General features: G+C 34.5%; 1 protein-coding gene across 1 annotated transcript; it reads left to right on the top strand.

Annotated features, from left to right (window-relative positions):
- LOC109831638 (mitochondrial Rho GTPase 1-like) lies at positions 7 to 19,694 on the top strand. Its single transcript, XM_020399002.1, has 14 exons — positions 7 to 126; positions 202 to 334; positions 429 to 575; positions 1,367 to 1,517; positions 1,579 to 1,610; positions 1,787 to 2,038; positions 2,988 to 3,057; positions 6,447 to 6,583; positions 6,688 to 6,899; positions 7,035 to 7,104; positions 12,672 to 12,784; positions 14,666 to 14,816; positions 15,555 to 15,741; positions 19,517 to 19,694. The coding sequence occupies exons 3-14, from the start codon at positions 486 to 488 to the stop codon at positions 19,588 to 19,590; spliced, it is 1,539 nt and encodes a 512-aa protein (XP_020254591.1). The 5' UTR covers positions 7 to 126; positions 202 to 334; positions 429 to 485; the 3' UTR covers positions 19,591 to 19,694.

The raw sequence follows: 19,701 nt of genomic DNA, 5'->3' as shown, positions 1-19,701 counted from the left end.
CCTCATCATCTCCGTCGCCACCGAGAATTTCCCCGAGAGCGTGCCTCGGGTCGTTCCACCCACCCGCCTACCCACGGACTACTACCCAGATCGCGTCCCCCTCACCATCATCGATACCTCCTCCAAGTATTCTACTCTCTCTCTCTCTACACTTTCTCTCTCTTAGAGATCTCTTATGTTATGATTTGATGTCTTTGCTAGCCCTGAGCACAAGAGCAAGACTTTCGCCGAGTGCCAGAACGCCGACGCCATCGTGCTGACCTACGCTTGTGATCGCCCGTCCACGCTGGATCGGCTGAGTACCTACTGGCTTCTGGAGCTGAGGAGGCTGGAGGTGAAACATTTTCTTGATTTTTTTATTTGCTAGGGTTTCGATGTTTGGTGTGATGATGGGGTTTGTTTTTTTTGTTGTTGTTGTCGTTGGGTAGATTAAAGTGCCGGTGATTGTGGTTGGATGCAAGTTGGATCTTAGGGATGAGCAGCAGATGAGCTTGGAGCAGGTTATGTCGCCAATTATGCAGCAGTTTCGGGAAATTGAGACTTGCATTGAATGTTCTTCCCTCAGGCAGATTCAGGTACTTTAAAAGTTCCAGCTTTTGACATTTTAGATTGCATTATGATTGGTTATTTAGGGATTATGTCAAAAGTTTGTCGCAAATAAGTCCCACATTGTTAATATCACATTATTATCGTTTTCCTATGTGTTTTCCCCCAAAGTTTGGATCTTGCTTGGGGTATTGTGAATTTTGACTGAGAGCGGAGACTGCTGCATTATAAGAAATCATGATAAGTTAAAGGGTTAGGAGGCTTCTCTGGAATTTGGTTTTGAAATTTTGGGCCGCTGAAATGGTATTTTTGGACCCATGTGATGAGTTGAGATGTTGCTTGGTTTTAACTGATATGAATTAGATTGGTGCTTACATAGAGACATATGAAACAAAGTCACATGAACATTTATGCAGACAGCTGGTAGAATCTTAAAAGAGAAGCACATGCATATGGATAGGATACTGTTAATGATTAAGAAATTCCCATGTGCCGCTGACTCGAGTGTCTTAGAAAGGGCTAATAGAAATCATGATGGAATGTCACAATACTAGTCCTCATGCCACAAAGATCAAAATTTACACCGTAAACTTGCAATACTACACCATCCAATTTTCTAGCATACACGAGCCAATCTTGATAAAACTTAGTGATCAACAGTTAGGGTGGAGTTCGATGGGTAAGAGTGTTATTGTCAAATGTAAACGTAGACATCAAAGGGTGTTATGAGACTTCTGTGCTTTCTGCTATATTTGTCTTTTCATGTGTCGTGTTTGTTCTATTTCTCGTTTGCTTGAACCTAACCAATGCCAATCTGCAGGTTCCAGAAGTGTTCTATTATGCACAGAAAGCAGTACTTCATCCAACCGCGCCACTGTTTGACCAAGAAACACAGTCATTGAAGCCTCGGTGTATAAGAGCTTTGAAAAGGATATTCATTCTCTGTGACACTAACAGGGATGGAGCACTAAGTGATTCTGAGTTGAGCTTTGAAAAGGATATTCATTCTCTGTGACACTAACAGGGATGGAGCACTAAGTGATTCTGAGTTGAATGACTTTCAGGTTTTATTATGCTCTCTGTGACACTAACAGGGATGGAGCACTAAGTGATTCTGAGTTGAATGACTTTCAGGTTTTATTATGCTCCCTGTCCCTTTTTCTTGACTATAGTCACGTGCAAGCTCACCTTTATTGTAACATCTTTTGTTGTTAAGCAACTGAAAAGGATTTGTTTTCAGGTTAAATGCTTCAGTGCTCCCCTCCAGCCTACTGAAATTGCTGGAGTCAAGAAGGTTGTGCAAGAGAAGATGCCTGACGGGGTTAATGAAAATGGTCTTACTTTGACTGGATTCCTTTTCCTTCATGCACTCTTCATTGAGAAAGGTCGTCTTGAAACAACATGGACAGTCTTGAGAAAATATGGATATGATAACGATATCAAACTTAGGGATGATCTCCTCCCGTCATCTTTCAAGCGTACTCCTGATCAGGTACTTGTTCTTGGATATGTAACTATTAACATGTATTTGATCATAATAATTCATTAACTGCTGATCGTAAGACATAACTAGTTGCTTGTACTACTTGAAATCTGACTGCTGATCGTAAGACACGGCTTAAAAATTCAGAAACTAATGATATATATACAAGTTGGAATTTCTTATGTCACATAAGATATTGTGATTTTGTACCCATAATAATCTTACACATGCATGTTGTACATAATTAAATTTAGTTCATAGCACAAAGTTGCCATTGTTGTATCCACAATGTATTATGTATCTTGAATTTTAAATATTTCCTGTATTTATCCTGTGTTATATCTAGAAGGCCATTAACACTGAAATGATGCTAATCAGAACATCAAGTAAAATTGGCACTGCTGGTTATATAAAATTTAGGTTCTAACTAGCTTACTTCTTTCACTGGTTGCTAAAGATGACATTGTCAACTGGCCGATGCTTAAAATAGTATTTGCTGGGAAAATTTTCGGAAACATGGAGTTGACATCTTATTTTTTTATCTTACAATGATCTCCTTCGTATAAGTAGCAGAATCTTCTAGGTACCTTTGTTTCCTTATGTTTCATTGTTTTCTATTTTCCCCCCTTATACTATGCAGTATAAAAGTGTTACAATGTTAATTCTCAGATTATGAATGGTATAAGACATTATGTTCTTAGTAATTTAATATTACCTTCCTATTTCATATAAATTTTCACACATGCAATAGGTGGAATGTTGTCCTTGTGTCCTTATGTTTTAAAATTCTTCATCGTTACAACTGTAGACATGATTGTTATAACAGTGTTGTCCAACATTTTACCTTTTAATGTGTTACAATGTCAAAGATAGAGTAGTGGAGTTCTTGAGTTCTATAAACTATTTTCATGGAATTTTTACTTTAGCCAATCCTAATGTATTTTTGTACTTTACGCAGAGTGTCGAGTTGACAAATGAAACTGTGGAGTTCCTGAAAGAGATTTTCCATACATTCGACGTGGACAATGTATGCATTACTTTTTTATCTTGACTATTTATCCATCTGAAAGTTGTATACCTGTAAATAGTATATATCTTGCATTTTGACAGGACTTTACTAAAGCATAGTTTGGCAGTTTCCCAATGTAATCAGTATTATTACTTGCATATATCCTTACAAATAAAAAAGAATTTATTCGAGGCTACCTTTTGCTCAGTTATTGTTTTTCTGTTTCAACTCAATGTTAAACTTTAAATTAAAACTTGTGCTTATTTTATTAAGCTGCTTGATTATTACTTCTAAGGACAGGTAAGAAGGAATTTCTATCTTCCATAAGCAGAGATGTTTTTGTGGCTACTTACGGTTGAGAAGGAAGTCAAAATTTAAAAATAACAGAGAAAGATTAACTGCAGTAATCTTTGATTCTCTTTGATCTCACGTGGGGATATCTCCAAACTTTGAAGTTCTCTTAGAAATAATAAAACAGCTAAACAGCTATTCTGTGTGATTGCTTAGGATGCTTATCTCTCTGTGTCTGTCCTTTGTTAGTTGTATTCAGTGTTATCGAGGCGCAAGGCGCAATGCGGGGCACAAAGGCCCCTTACGCCCACTGTGCGCGAGGCGCACAACGATGCGCGTGCCTCATTGAATTGAGGCGCACAACTCAAACTAATATTTTCCAACATAAGACAAAGAAGCATATAAGCAACTAATATTTTCCAACATAAGACAAAGAAGCATATAAGCAACATGTTTATAAATTGTCACATAAAAAAACTAAGAAATATAATTTCACCTACTAAATCACGAAAGAGTCTTAATTAGCATGCATAAGATAGAGAAGTTCATAAGTTTCCACAAATCACAATGCAAGATAATCTCCAACATAAGTAAAAGTCTATGAAACAAAACAAGCAAGTAACAAATAAGAAATATGTATTTTCATTTAAAATATGATATATGTATTTTTAAGTAACAATTAAGTGATTAACAAACATGACTATTCATAATTTTCTAGTTAGCATTCTTAATTGCTATTTGCTAGTTAGCATGAAAAGATGGAGAATGGAGGTAACAATTACATATTTACATGTTCATAATGTTCTAGTTAGCATGCTAATTAGAGAAGAAAGTTACAATTAGCAAACAAGTATACTAAATTACTAATTACTGTTTTTTTATAGGTTAAACATGAAAAGATATGGATTAGCAACTAGCAAGAAAGAGTCTATTACATGATATAAATATGTAATATGTAAATATGTAATATGTAAATTATTTAAAAAAACAGAAGAAATAGTCTATTACATGATGCAGGTGTCAAGTGCACACGAGGCGCGCGCGCGCGCGCCTCATGTGCGTGCAGCGTCCCGCCTCTGGTGCGGGGCGTAATTGTCCCAGCCCGCAGCGCCCGGCACCCGGGGCGCGCGCCCGGGATAACAATGGTTGTATTCTTTTTTATCTTTTGCTATTCTAATGCTTGTACGTGTTTGTGTCGGTCACTAGGATTTGACTATGATATATAATTAATTTGGTTGAATATAGTTTTTTTCATTTCTGACCACATACTTCTTAAATTTGGTCGAATAATCTTTTCTTTGAAAGGTGACTTTGTGTTCTTCTATAGAAAATAAACATTTCATTGACTGCCACATATATGTAAAGTTCTGGCCTTGTCTTTTTACTGTACTGAATGTGCAAAATGGTGGAATTGTGTGAATCAACATGTCTTTTATTCCTTGCACAGTCTTTTTCCAAATTCAATTTCGTTGCTAGATGTATAATATCTTCCATCGTTGGAAACCTTTCAGGTGACAATTTTCACTAATTATTTACTTCCATAAATGAATTTAAAAAGTAGCTATTTTCACGAATTATTTACTTCCACTAATGAGTCCAAAAGATGTATAGTTGCTAGCTAAAATAGCTAAAGTACTCTACAAAATCCAACATTGCAATTATATTCATATATGTTATATAACATAAACAAATACACATCAAATCAAATTCATGACACATATTTGGTATTAAACTTAGGGTTGGGCTCAAATATAAGTTCCTAATTGTCTAGTGATTATATAAGTTAGGGTTGGGCTCAAATATTATAAAACTTAGGGGGAAGATTGTAATTTCAGGAATTAAAATGGAAATTTTATTTTGTTAGGGGTGAAAAAAAAAAAAAAAAAAAAAAAAAACTGTAACCTTCGTCGGGCCATGGCTATTGATGTTTCCATTGTTGTGGAATACTTCACAACTATTAGCACTGTTTTCTTCATGTTTTTAGTGTATGAGGATATGAGACATTATGTTGAACAATTGCGAGCTGGGTCGCGTTCCACCGCTACCCAGTTTGACAACTCTGGTGCCCCGATTTACAAATCAAATAAGTTAACATTTTGGGAAAGCTAAGAATTTTTTAGGAAAATAAGTAGAAAACACTAATTTGTTTGCAACTTTGTTATGTAATGGTTTGCAACATTTCTATTTATGCAATTTTTATTTGTTTAGATATTTTTTTATTATGTTGCTATATGTTAGGTTTCAGAATTGTGATACTATTTGTATTTGTTTAGCTATATGCAACCAAAGAATTTTTTTCTTCAAATTCCTACATTTAAATACTTAACTAAAACCTATCATGTTCCCTAGCATACATTATAAGCCTACATCTCTATTATCCCCAGGCAAAAGTTCAGTGGAGGCCCTGATGTATCGACCAGTAATCATTTGAGTCCTTAATGTTTGGAAGTCATCAGTAGAAGTCTCTAAAGTTACCTCTGTTATTAGCATAGATCCTTTTTACAAACTTCTGTTAAATTTTGCTGACGTGGCAATGCCGTGGTCCTGCCGCATCTTAAAAAAAAACCCAGTGGAAATCCATGTTCAATACAAACATGTAATTTCACTAACTTTTTTGTTGTATTAAACTTGTAATTTCACTAATTTTTTGCTGATAGTGGCGATGACGCAGCAATGACGTGGAAAGACTGTCATCGTCAGGTCACAATATTTAACAGAAGTTTGTATAAAGTATCAAGGTGATCACGGGGAAGCATTAAGGGACCCTCACTGATAACTTTCAAACATTAATGACTCAAATGATGTTTGGTCAATACATTAGAGGCCCCACAAAAGTTTTGCCTACCCGATTCCAAATAAGTGACATACCACACTGCTGTTCTCGTCTCACAATCTGGGACAAACAGGGTTCCATGCAACTGTGGTGTAAACATTATGGCCAATTTTACCTATAGCGATTGTTAATTCGATGTGGATATGATTGACTGACTGAAGTTATTAGATAATGATTGCAGTCACACATACTTGGCTGGATTTATTTGGTTCATATTCTTAGTAAAACAAAATTTATGCTCTTATGTCATAAAAATAATCTATTTATCTTAACTTCTGCCTCTTATTCGAATTTTCATCTAAATTTTGTGCATCTGGTCCTTTTTTTTGTGCATCACAGCCCCTGGTCTGATGCTCCTTATAAGGATGCTGCAGAAAAGAATGTATTAGGAGGATTATCTCTTGATGGATTTCTATCTGAAGTAAGTGATTATGCCGTTTTCTTCTTATTCGTGTGCTATATGATATTCTTGCATCATAAGTCTTTCTTTAGGATTTTATTAATCCCATGAAATTGAAATTGCAGTGGGCGCTCATGACACTTCTTGATCCAGTTAGTAGTTTGGCGAACCTGATATACATTGGATACCCTGGTGATCCGTCATCAGCATTTCACATAACCAGAAGAAGGCGGTTAGATCGTAAGAGACATCAGTCACTACGGAATGTCTTCCAGTGCTTTGTCTTTGGGCCTAGAAAGGCTGGGAAGTCTGCATTGTTGAATTCACTGCTCAGAAGGTTAAGTAATATAAATATTATTCTGAATCTTTGTGTAATTTGAGTAGATTAAATCTTAGTATTGTTCTGTCTTAACCTATTTTTGTCTTTCATGATCGGATATTTCTCAGATGCATGTTGTTTTATGTTGAACAGGGCATTTTCTGAAAAGTACACACCTACAACTAGTGAACGGTTTACGGCAAATGTGGTTGATCTCCCTGGAGTAAGTTAACCTTCATGTTGTCTCCATTTTCTTTATCTGCCCTTGCAACTGCGTAACCAAATATCATGTGTTCCTTGTCTGTATTGGCAAGCCTATTTGTATGTAAGTTTCCCTGGAGAGGGGTTGAACCCCACACTTAGGGAGTTAGGGGGTTACACCTGACTGTCGTCCCCTTTAACTTCATCAAATTCTTTATTGGAGCCTTTTTCTCTATATTGGACCCATATATGGATAAGGGCTTAGATAAAGCCTTTATTATAGAGTTTTGCTCTATTATTTTCTGCTTTTAAGGTTTCCTTTACCAAGGGCCTACAACATGTCCCTAAATTGAAAATAGTACTTCTTGCAATTTTAGTTATACTCGGTTCTCAGGTCATTCCTGATCCATCCTGTTAATGATCATAATAAGGCTATTTGCATATGAAGCATGTATGTATCAGTATAACTACTGAAAACTTTCATTCTTTATTTATTTTAGAAGGCTTTGTTCGGTGCTTATTCATCTTCTTAGAAGATACGAGCAAAAACTGGTAGAATAGACTTGACGTATTAATGTCAGATGACAACAGAGATAGTATTTACAGTTTAGTCTCTTGTTATATATCATACTCCCTTTAAAAGTGTGAGTTTGGGAAAAGCTTTCTTTGAACAAAAATACCCTTGATCCTTGTGGATATTACATTGTTATCATATCTTAATTGATATAAATAAGAACTAGATGAGGAATTAAGGTGAAAATATTTAAATATTTATCATATGATTTAAATATATATCATATGTATGTGTTTCATTGAAAAGATTGAATTGATAAAAGATAAAGAATTGATAATTAGGAGTTAATTTTATTTTTAAATTTAATTAATTTTATTTTTAAATTTAATTGTGTATGGTAATTAGTAAAGAGATGAAAAAGTTGTTATCCTATCCTAATATATTTAAATTAGAAGATAAGGAATTGATAACTAGGAGTTGGTTTTTATCTTTAAAGTTATTTATCTATAGTAATTAGTAATGAGATGAAAAGATGTTATCCTATCCTAATATGTTTAGATTATACATGTGTTTTGTTCCACATGAAATTGGTTTGATAGGAGATAAGGAATTGATAATTTGGAGTTGTTTTTATCTTTAAATTTTATTGTTTATAATACTTAGTACATCATATCATATCATACTTCCTTTAAAAGTGTGAGTTTGAGAAAAAATTCTATGGATAAAAATACCCTTGATCCTTTTGAATATTACATCGTTGTCATATCCTAATTAATATAAATAACAAATTAAATGAGAAATTATGGTAAAAATATTTAAATATATATCATGTGTGTATTTCATTGAAAATATTGAATTGATAAAAGATAAAGAATTGATAATTAGAAGTTGATTTTTTATCTTTAAATTTAATTATCTATGGTAGTTAGTAAAAAGATGAAAAATTGTTATCCTATCCTAATATCCTTAAATTAGGAGTTAGGTTGCACAGGTACGGGTACGGGTATGGACATGGGTACGAGACACGGCAAATTTGTAAAAAGTAAGGTACGAGGACACGACATATATATATATATATGGAAAAGTGTTCCTAAGGTGACGCCTTAGATAATCATCTAAGGACGTGGTCTAAAATCATATGATTTAGCTACATTGTGGATGATCTACTCCGTTGAACTTGATCTACATATTCTAAAACCAAGTTTGGGATGAACCCATCGTCGTTTGACCCTCCGTCGAGCCATGTGAAAAGTTCTATTCATTTGAAATCGTTAAAATTGATACGAGTGGATGAAGGGTCAAACGACGACGGGTGCATCCCAAACTTGGTGTGTTGGGGTTTTAGAATATGTAGATCAAGTTCAACGGAGCAGATCATCTACAATATAGCTCAATTATGTGATTTTAGGTCGCGTCCTTAGATGATTATCTAAGACGTCACCTTAGGAACACTTCTCCCATATATATATAAAACATTAACAATTATTTTAACTATAGCAATTTTACTATGTTTAATTTCAAAATCTCAATAAAATAAGCTCATTCCTTAAAATTATAAAGTAAACTCATTTGAAACTTTGACTTTATATTCCACATAAGCATAAAAAAGAATAAATAAATAAATAAATACATACGTATATACATACTTACATATACACTTACCTATTTAAATATGAGAACACATGTCTCCCATTCTTAGCATTGCCATTAATTTTAAAGAAAAGACAAGCAAATAGTCAAGCACCAATGTGAATGGCGATGTCATGTTCCACTAACAAATTTAAAACTAAGGAAATAAGAAAGAGAGAGTCTTCTTTTTCCTTGCATCTAAACCCATTTCCTCTGCTCCAAAACTCCGGTGTCCCCTCCGTTTGGATGTAGAAACGTACCTAAACCGCACTCGACACGGGTACAACGCCAAAATTACCGTGTTGGTGTGTCATAGATTTGTAGATAAGGATTTGATAATTTGGAGTTGGTTTTTTTTAAAAATTTAATTATCTATAGTAATTAGTAAAGAGATGAAAAGTCGTTATACTATCCTAATATTTTTTAATTTTACGTATATGTTTCATTCTACATGAAATTGGATTGATAAAAGATAAGAAATTGATAATTTGTAGTTGTTTTTATCTTTAAATTTCATTGTCTATGATAATTAGTAAAGAGAAAATATTTGTAAATATAAAAGATTTGAGGGATATGTATGCTAAAACCTTAGATTCTTTTTTTTTTAAATTCTTACCGACTTTTTAATTAGGAAATTTTTTTTTGTTATGGATATGCATATGTCGGACTTTAAATTGAACAAAATCCTCGTTGTGGGCTAACAATGAATTACATTAGGGGCCATCTGATATTATAAGTCTCTACAATCATTCCATTTAAGACATATTGTTATCAAACTCAAATTGGATCAATTATACAAGTATTATACCCGTGCTCGCACATGGTGGTTTATAACTTTTAGGGTTTTGTATGTAATTTTTGGACTTTAGAGAATGTCGTTTGTAATATTTAAAATTTAAAAGGGGTTGTCAATTTTCGATTTTGAATGGAGCTACTTGGAATATTTAAATTTTTTGGATCATTATTTGTAATTTCAAGTTTTTACGGTCTGCTTGCAAGTTTTAGATTTTCATAGGGCTTTTTGCAATTTTAAATTTTTTAAGGGGAATTGTTTGTAATTTTCATATTTTTCAAGACCCCGTTGTTAACTTTTGGATTTTCAGGGTCCTCTTTAATTTCAAACTTTAAAGGGTGTTTTTTGTAATATTTTAGATTCTTTAGGGAATTGTTTGTAGATTAATATTTTCCAGAGAGTTATTTTTTAATTTTGTATTTTTCGTGGGTTATTTGTAATTTTATGGGTTAATCTACATATAGAAATGATTTTAGAGTTATACCTTTGCCTCAACGAATAATATTCGTTAGTGTAAAATTATGGGATAATGCCCTTATGGGGTTAAAGGCAAAAAAAAAAAATTTTTTTTTGGGGGTTTTCCAAAATTCCCTTACTTGCTAGGGGTTTCAAAAATTTTGGAGACTAAGTGCCAATATTGTAAATTTAGTGACATCTATCCTTTAAAGGGTTTTAGATATATACATCCCAAATTGTAGGTATTTTTAAGTTCGCCCATCAAATCATCCTAATTTTAAATTTGGCGCTCCCCCATCCAAAAAAAATGCTTCATTCCCCTAATTTTGCCCTCCAACTTAACTAATAAAGCAGCAACATAGAATATTCCATTATGTTAACGAAAATTCTTAAAATTATTAATCTATCCTTAAAAAAATTGGTTTTATTTAATAGAAGTAGAAGCTCCGATAACATTTATTTGTTTACCTACAGGATATTATCGACTCAGTTCCAATCTTTTACTCTAGATTTATTCGATAGTTACGCATATTAGGTTCGTTACTAAGTCAACAATTTATTTCAATTTTGATGATTGTATTCAGTCACTGGGACACATATTGACCTGGGCAAGAAATAAAATTTTTATATTTTAAAAAATATTGATAGTTATATTACGATTTCTAAGTTATATAACTTTAACAGTAAAATATATCCATAGAAGTCGGGATCGTGGGACGCTATAGCGACCGTGGCTCGGCTTCAATCGTCCTAGATTCGCGTAGAACACAACCCGATTCACCAACTCCAGTGACCTGATTTAGATTTTAAACTATATAAAATTTTGAAAAAATAATTCTTTTTAAAAAAGAATAAACAAAAAGACGTGAATTTAATTAAATAAAGTATGCATACCTTGTTGCAACATGATTCTCAAGGTTCTTTCATCATTACTGATATCAACTAGCATATTTCTTAAATTAGACTCTTGCAAAATTTCTAATTCCTATATTTAAGAACCAAACCTAAAGCGTACTAGGTACCCTAGCATCACCATCTAAGCCTGCTCCCCGATACTGTGTTCCTAATGAGTGGCATACCACACTCCTGTACCCATCTCGTGAGCTGGAAGTCTGGAACGAACCGGGTTCCATGCAACTTCGAATATATCTATGAAAAACTAAGATCCATGATATTTAACCATGTGCAACGCATGTACATCCTACCTAGTATGTGTATGTATGAATGTATGTATGCATGCATGGGCGGGTGGGTGGGTATATATTTGTGTATATGGATGGATGAAGGGAAAAATGGGCATGAGACAATTGTTCGTTTTGCTAAATAAGCACCAAGGTACACAACAACAGTGAGGCCTACTATACTCGTCATGTCAGTGCAAAATCTCTATAATTCTTGGTAGCTCATTTTGCTATTATCCAATATTTCATATACTTTATATATGAAAATAATGTGTATGAGTGTAGCAACAAATTTTGTTAAATGCACTACCAAGAGATAGTTATGTGATGAGACCTACCTTGCTAGTCACATTGAAAGATGTGGGGCCTCACCAATTTATCTCTTGATAGCTCATTTTGCTAAATGGACAACGACCTGGTAACCATTATATAATATATATATATATATACCTATATATATGTGTGTGTGTATATCTATATATATATATATATATGTGTGTGTGTGTGTGTGTGGAGAGAGAGATAAGCAGTTGGTGTAGGAAATTCCTTTTGAGGTAAAACTAAGACCCTACGATTTATGAAACACTGTGATCCTTTTGAACCGCAAGGCAGTGCCTTGCGAGGGAGGGAGGGAGGGAACTAGGATCTTGCAATTCATCAAATGCTGATTTTTTTGGAACCGCAAGGCAGTGCCTTCCGATCTAAAAAAAAGAATAGAAATAAATGGCAACATTCAGCTCATCTTCTGTTTTAAATGTTTTAATCTTCTTTTGTAGAATTTAAGAGCTCACCAAACATCTTGTACGTTATATGAACTTGCCTTTTCTACTCGTTTATCTGGTTTTTTGTTTCTGTCTGAATAGTTGAGAGAAAAATTTGTTGGCGTACAATTTTGCATATTTAGTGGTTATCTCTACGGGTTTATCTTGTATTTCACCCTATAGACATGCATGAAAGAAACATATCCTGCAGATGCACTTGAATGCTGAAGTATTTTTTTCGAATTATTTTTGAAGGGGATTAAGAAGACTCTTGTATTGAGAGAGGTGCCAGAAGATTCCGTCCAAACACTTTTGTCCAACAAGGAATCCTTGGCAGCTTGTGATATTGCTGTCTTTGTCCATGACAGGTATTAGGGAATTTTTTCATGACATTGCAATTTTTGTGAATGACATCTTGTGGTGATGACTATCAAGTAGAATCTCATTGCATTGCTATCTTCCTGGTGATTGATTAGCTACATGTTTAACTGAGATTGCAGATTATGTAATGCAGGCAGTTTGACTTTTCCTGGTTTGCAATATTCTACTTTCTGATGTTTGCATATGAGTTGTCTCTAGCACCAACTCAGCATGTCAGCTTGTTTACGATCATTCACTTTTACTATAAAGTTTTGGTTAATGTAGTATGTACGGTGTTTGCTACTGTGTTTGAGTTAGTATATGATTTAATGATGAATATAGGATAGAGAATTGATGTATATATTTTGGCTCAATAACTCAAAACTACGCATGTACAGGAGGACACCCATTCAAAGCTTTCTTGTTTTAAGGCTTAGAGTTGGCTGCCTAAGGATGCATGTGTATGACTTAGCATTTCTAAGTAAGGTACATACATGTAGCATTTCTAAGTAAGGTACATACACGGGGACTTGTGTTCTTAACAGAGTTTCAAGTAAGAGTGGAAAGTAACATACTGGTTTTCTACATGACTTTTCCACATAGAGCATGCTTATGCACACAAAGCAAAGTTTTCTCCAGAACAAGTAGAGACACTGGTGTCTAGAAAGGAGTAAGTTTTGAATTTTATTTCTAATTATCAAGCACTTCCCTTTCTGATCACACAGCTGGTGATGGAACGCCCAGCGTAATTGATATAACATGGCAGACTAGAAGTACCTACATTCTTAGAAAATTAAACTGGAACCATTCATAGGCCTTGTTTGGACCAACTTTAAGGGGGGTTTAACTGCTTTTAATCCACAGTTTCTGGATGATGTGCTGCAATGATATCAATTGAACTATAGTCATTTTGCTACCCTTTAAATTACTAGGTTGGTAAAATTTCCTATCCAGGTGGCTTACCTGTTTGTATTTATGCAAAGAAGACAGCCTCCATTCGAACATGTGCAAAGTGGCAACTTATTATTTCTATAAATTATTTATCAATTAACGCTACACCCTTTTCGCCACTCGTTCTTCCTCACAGTAAGCTTTAACTTATCAGCAGGTAGGATGACATACCGTATTAACAACATAAGATGTGTATTAATATACTAGAGGTTTCCATAATTTCTTGAGAATCTAAATGCGAATAACATCAGTAAGACCACTGATCCTAGTACAAACACCACAATCAACACCACAATCTGAACTCCAATAACACCAACCGCTCAAAAGTTGGAAATCCAATCGATTTTAGTCAAATTTCGAATAGTTCATTTTCAGTGTATTCTTTCTTTTCCATCCTTTTGTAACTTGGAAGATTTTCCAGATGCATTTAGGGCATAAACTGTGTACTGTGTCCATGGCAAGTGTTTCTATCATGTTTTTTTTTGTTAACTAATGTACTACAATTTTTGTATTACGAAATGAACATGCCGATACGAATGCAACCCACACTATTCACTGACATGGAGCGAGTTCCTGCGATAAACAGAACAATATTTATTGCTTCCTAGACTACAGTTGTTGATCTAATTACATTGTGCCAGTCTAGATGGTTTATAGTACTCAAATTGTTGACCAGAAGTAGTATCCTGATACTGCCATTTCTTTTCATTCTTTTCTCTGGTTCGAGTCTCATATAGATTAAGGATAGGCATGCAAGCAATCAAGCTTTTAATAGTGCTGACTGCTGAGTCATCTATGAGAACTAGCTACCTATGAGAAACTTCATTCAACTGACAGGATTTGAGCGGAAAATTTTGGTATGGAGTATTTCATGTTCATGTCTAGGAAATTCCCTTCATGGGATGATTCCAATATATTATTTGTTTTTGTTTTTGCAGCTCTGACGAAAATTCGTGGAAGAAGGCAATGGATTTACTTCTGCAAGTCGCTTCTCATGGTGAAAATAGTGGCTATGAAGTTCCTTGCCTTATTGTTTCTGCAAAAGATGATCTTGATCCGTACCCCTTGGTCATACAAGATTCCACAAGGGTATTTTAGACTTCCAAATAAATTTCTTTTGACTGTTCGTGAAGTAAACTTTAATAATCTTCATTGTTCTTCCCTTTTTACTTGTGGCATCATAACTTTGACTCTGTTGTTTTTTACTGATTAAATTCCTCGCCAGTGTATGTGTGTGTGTGTATTGCAATTGGAAAAAGGCTTTAAGATGCTAAGTTTGAGTACCATTGCTGGTTATAACCATGTACATCCAGTACAATGCTAGAATTATCCAGAATATATAATTCTATATTGCATCCTCTCATCAGCATTTAAGACTTCTCTTATCAAGATGTTGGCAGAGGAGCTTAAGAATGCATGAAACGCATGAAATTTTTTACTAGCAGTCATTGGCATTTCCTGAGCCTAGCTGCAACTATGGACGAGAGATTTTCGTAAAACCTAAAAGGCAAGTTTGCTGGTTCATGAGCATAAATAATTTACCAAAGATCAATTTTCATAGTTACTGAGATTTGAAAAAAAAAAGACGTTCTAGAGGAATGGGTTATCTAAGGAATTGTATTAATCAAGGCACAAATAAAACGTGAGCCAATAGTGGCTATCTTCTCAGATCCAAAGTCTTTAAATCCATACTTGCGGAGGACAAATGATATAATCACCACCAAGTGACTATCTTCTCACTTCCCTTACTATACTGGAACATGGAACTTTAGGTATGGAAATTTTTTCCAATGCTACTCTGTGATTTAGTCTTTTCATAACCTGCAGGTGAGCCAAGACATGGGAATTGAAACTCCTATTCCTATTAGCATGAAGTTAGGTGAGGTCAACAACTTGTTCCGAAGAATTATTACTGCTGCACAGCTTCCCCATCTTAGCATCCCTGAAACGGAAGCCGGAAGAAACCGCAAGCAATATCGTAGACTTGTTAATCGTTCTCTCATGGTTGTTTCAGGTATTTATTTTAACTCAAATCATATTAAATTTTTTAAGATGCTTGACTTGTTTACATATTTCTGTAGAAGGTTAAGTTGCGACTTTTTCTGGTAATTATAGAAAATTATTAACTATAAGCAAACAGCTATTGTGGAGTAACTTTGCTAGATGATATACATTATTTAGATTGTTTTTTAACAAATATTTTATTTTGCACCCGACTTTTGCTGGTGGTGTTCGATGTTTATGTTCCGGATGTTTTATGTTCCCATAGTTGAAACGTTCCTGCAGTTTTGTGTTCAGGGTCATTTGATAAATACTATTGAATGGTCTGCCTTTGGTCTCCACCAAAACCCTAGAGAAATTGATGCTGAATAATCCAACGACTGTATCTTCTTTGCTTTTTAAGTTTCTATTGAAGAAACGCCAGAGCCAGTTCTTGGAACAGAGTCCTTAGTCCTCATGCCCTCACCACTGTTTTGGCAAAGTTTGAGCTCTCTCTCTCTCTCTCTCATCTCTCTCTCTCTCATACTACTTTTACTACTTTTAAAAGCACGAGTTTTGGAAAGCTTTCCATAATTAAAACTACCTTTCACTATTTTAAATATTTTATTTAAATATTAATTTATCCTAATCCTAATTATATCTGGTACTAATCCAATGTGAACTACCTATAGCTCAACAATTAAAAAAAGATTAATAAAATACCTGAAATATTATTTTGAATATTTCATTTAAAGCTTACTCTACCCTAATACTAATTGTATCCTATACTAGTATTACGTGAACTACCTGTAACTCAACAGTTAAAATAAGATTAAGAAATCATACATAGCTACACATTATAATACATAAAGTATTACAAAAAAACCCAAGAAATTTCAAAAATTGCATAAAATACTCTAGAAGTTAAAAAATACACAAAACATCCTGACTTTTCAAAACTAAAAAAAATAAAAACGAAATCTGAATAATAATAATAGTCCCCAAAGAGTTTAAATTTTTTAATTAACACCTTTAACATTTCAAAAACTATAGAAAGAACCTCAAAAGTTTAATTTATAAAAAACACTTTGACTTCTGGAATTTTAAAACTTGCAAACAATATAGATGAATTCAAGGAATTACCTTCAGTCACTTAAAATTTTAAAATTTGTAAAAAAGTCGGTCATAAAAATTACAAAATTTCCTTAAAAGTTAAAAACCACAAAATGCTCTGAAATTTTAGAACTTATAACCAATACACATCAAATCTAGAAATTATTCAAGAAAATAAACCCAAAATTCAGAGACTTTCATGAAGCACTTTAATTGACATTGACAAAAAACATCTATCAAAGAAACACCAACTGGTTCCACTTGAAGAACTTATTGAGCAATTTTGTCCTAATCAAAAAAACATTTTTCATGGAAGATACAAGAAAAATTAGTAAGCATTTATAAATTTTTATATTTTATTTTTCAAACATTAAAGGAATCATAAATTAATATAAAATTACATACAAATAATCTTGTAATAGAAACTAAGTGAAATCATTGATCAACTATGTTGTGAAATATAACAAGCCATATAAGGGGAGGGAAATCACTATAATGGACAAAACATATACACATGATACTTATTTACAATAGCATAAGTAAAAAAAATTAAAATCGACCTTTTTCTTTTTCCTATATAGTGGCATGACTCTGCGTGTAATTTTATTTGGGGATTGTATGTTAAAAAAATTGCAATAAAGAAAATGAAAGAAACTTGACTTGTATTTCTTCGATCCTGATTACAATTTGATTACAAAAGAGAAGAGAACGAATTTGATTCTTCCTTTTGTTTAAAACTGGGTTCTTCACGGTGGCGATGGAGTGCCTCCCTCGAATGCTCGCGTCGAGTTTGCTCTCCGTTGATCCGAATATCTTGATTCACTGGAACAATATCTTCTCCTCACGATTTAACGTTGTGGAGAACTTGCGTGGTAAGTTTGAAACTCTGGACGAGTTGATAACTCTGGACGAGTTGAAAACTCTTGAAAAAGAGTTGATTTGAACCGATGATCGGTTCTCAAGCCAAGGCCGAAGGCTTCAAGGAATGCTCCAAAGGATGAATGCTGATATCTCAATCTATGATGCTCCAAGATCTCCCCCTTTCCTGCCAAGTCCCAGATCCAAAAAGCCAGCCTGAACTCCATTGAGTTTACCCATATTTATAGGGAATTAAGGGGTGTAACCGCCCCCTTAATTCTCTTCATAATGGGATTGAGAGGGGTGTAACCCCCCCTTAATCCGCTCCTAAGTGGGGCAGAAATCCCTCAGATCATGGAGGGAAAACGGTTCCTACAACCGTTTAACTCGTGTTTGAACGAGTCAAACGCCCACGTTGGCGTTCAGGACCCTAACTTCGCATTTTAGACTGGAGACGCGGAGTTGGGTACCCGCTGGGCATTGAAAAAAACGCGGGTCCGACCCCAGCGTTTTAATGTTATAACGCGGGTCCGACTCCAGCGTTTTGATGTTGTAACGCGGGTCCGACTCCAGCGTTTTGATGTTGTAACGTGGGTTCGACCCTCGCGTTTTACTGTTGACACACGGGGAGGACCTCCGCGTTTTGGTGTTGATACACGGGAATGACCTCCGCGTTTTGGTCTTAGAGCGCGGTGATGAGTTCCGCGTCTTGCTTTGGAGAGAGTATCAATAAGTAATCTCTTTTGTCATAGCGTTGCAAAGATCATTGTCTTGTAATCTTCGTCTTGGCTCCTTGAGAATATGAGAGTCGTCAGATTGTAACTCCCGATGTTGATTGTGAATGCTGTTGAACTAGAGCTCTCATCGGTTATTGTGAAGGTCGTCAGATTGTAACCTTCAGCGATTTACGTGAAAGTCTTCAAATTGTAGCCTTCTGGAAGTCGTCGGATTGTAACTTTCATCATCGGTGTTTGATGGGGGATAAACTATCTATTGTGATTTTTAGACAGCCTACAAGGATGTGACTATCAACGAACGATCATTTATTAAAGTCATGCTCAACGATAAGCATGTAGTAGTACTATTAGATTTCAAAATCTTTAAATATGAAGGTGTCATATTTCATTACTAAAATTCTTATTAAAGGTCACTGAACAAGTGAACATACAATTCACTTTATATCTGATTCAAATTTTTAGGTAAGATATGCATGCTATTTTTTTCAAGTGTTTTCCATTTTTGTAACACTATACTTTCAAGTCATGCTCGATTTCATATTGGTCCAACTAAAATAAAAATTCAAATTGGCTTTGGATTATATTTCTTTCCTATCAATTCAATTATCAACACAAAACTTTATATTCGGTGTAGCGCATTCAAACAATCATGGAAGAAAATAAATAATCACAATGTTAAAGTTTGGAGCTATAAGAGAGCAAAAACTATCAAAAGAGAACCAATGAATAAATTTTAGTAAGGAAATAAATCAAAATTACTTAATTATGGTATTTAACCACATGCATTGCACGTGCATAGAACCTAGTATGTGTGTGTGTAACCGAGTTTTCTATGATACTTTTTAGCTTGTGGGATTTTTGTGTAACCTAGTTTTCTATTATACTTTTTAGCTTGTGGGATTTTGTGAAGAAGTTATTGGGAAAAAATGCCCAGGGATTAGTGACGTCTACCATTACTCATTCTGCTCATCTATTGCAGCGACCAAGTGGCCAAAGAATTTTTGATGCCTTATCTGTTGCATCATAAATACTAGAAGATTTTTTTTTGGGGTTCTCATCATTGTTATTCTGAAATGTGAATCTGTTTAATGATCATTGCAGTTGGAGCTGCAGTTGCGGTTGTGGGACTGGCTGCATACAAGGTGTACGCGTCGAGGAAAAATACTTCAAGTTGATTTATCTCTTGTACCCTCCTATTTGATTTTGTTTGGCCATCACCGGTAATCAGCCGTCGATGGGCAGCTTGCTGCTGCTGCCAACGCTCTGATCTGTTTATGTTTGTTCAT

This window comes from Asparagus officinalis, chromosome 2 (assembly GCF_001876935.1).
Source record: "Asparagus officinalis chromosome 2, Aspof.V1, whole genome shotgun sequence".
Lineage (NCBI taxonomy): Eukaryota > Viridiplantae > Streptophyta > Magnoliopsida > Asparagales > Asparagaceae > Asparagus > Asparagus officinalis.
Note: the sequence above shows the minus strand (reverse complement) of the source record. Positions and strands in the feature narration are given on the sequence as shown.

Bases quoted from the DNA above. Each gene is read 5' to 3' on its own strand.
- LOC109831638 (XM_020399002.1), top strand. From the start codon at position 486: ATGAGCTTGGAGCAGGTTATGTCGCCAATTATGCAGCAGTTTCGGGAA. The intron at 1,611-1,786 runs GTTTTATTATGC...ATTTGTTTTCAG, and splicing joins CTGAGTTGAATGACTTTCAG to GTTAAATGCTTCAGTGCTCC. The intron at 6,584-6,687 runs GTAAGTGATTAT...TTGAAATTGCAG, and splicing joins TTGATGGATTTCTATCTGAA to TGGGCGCTCATGACACTTCT.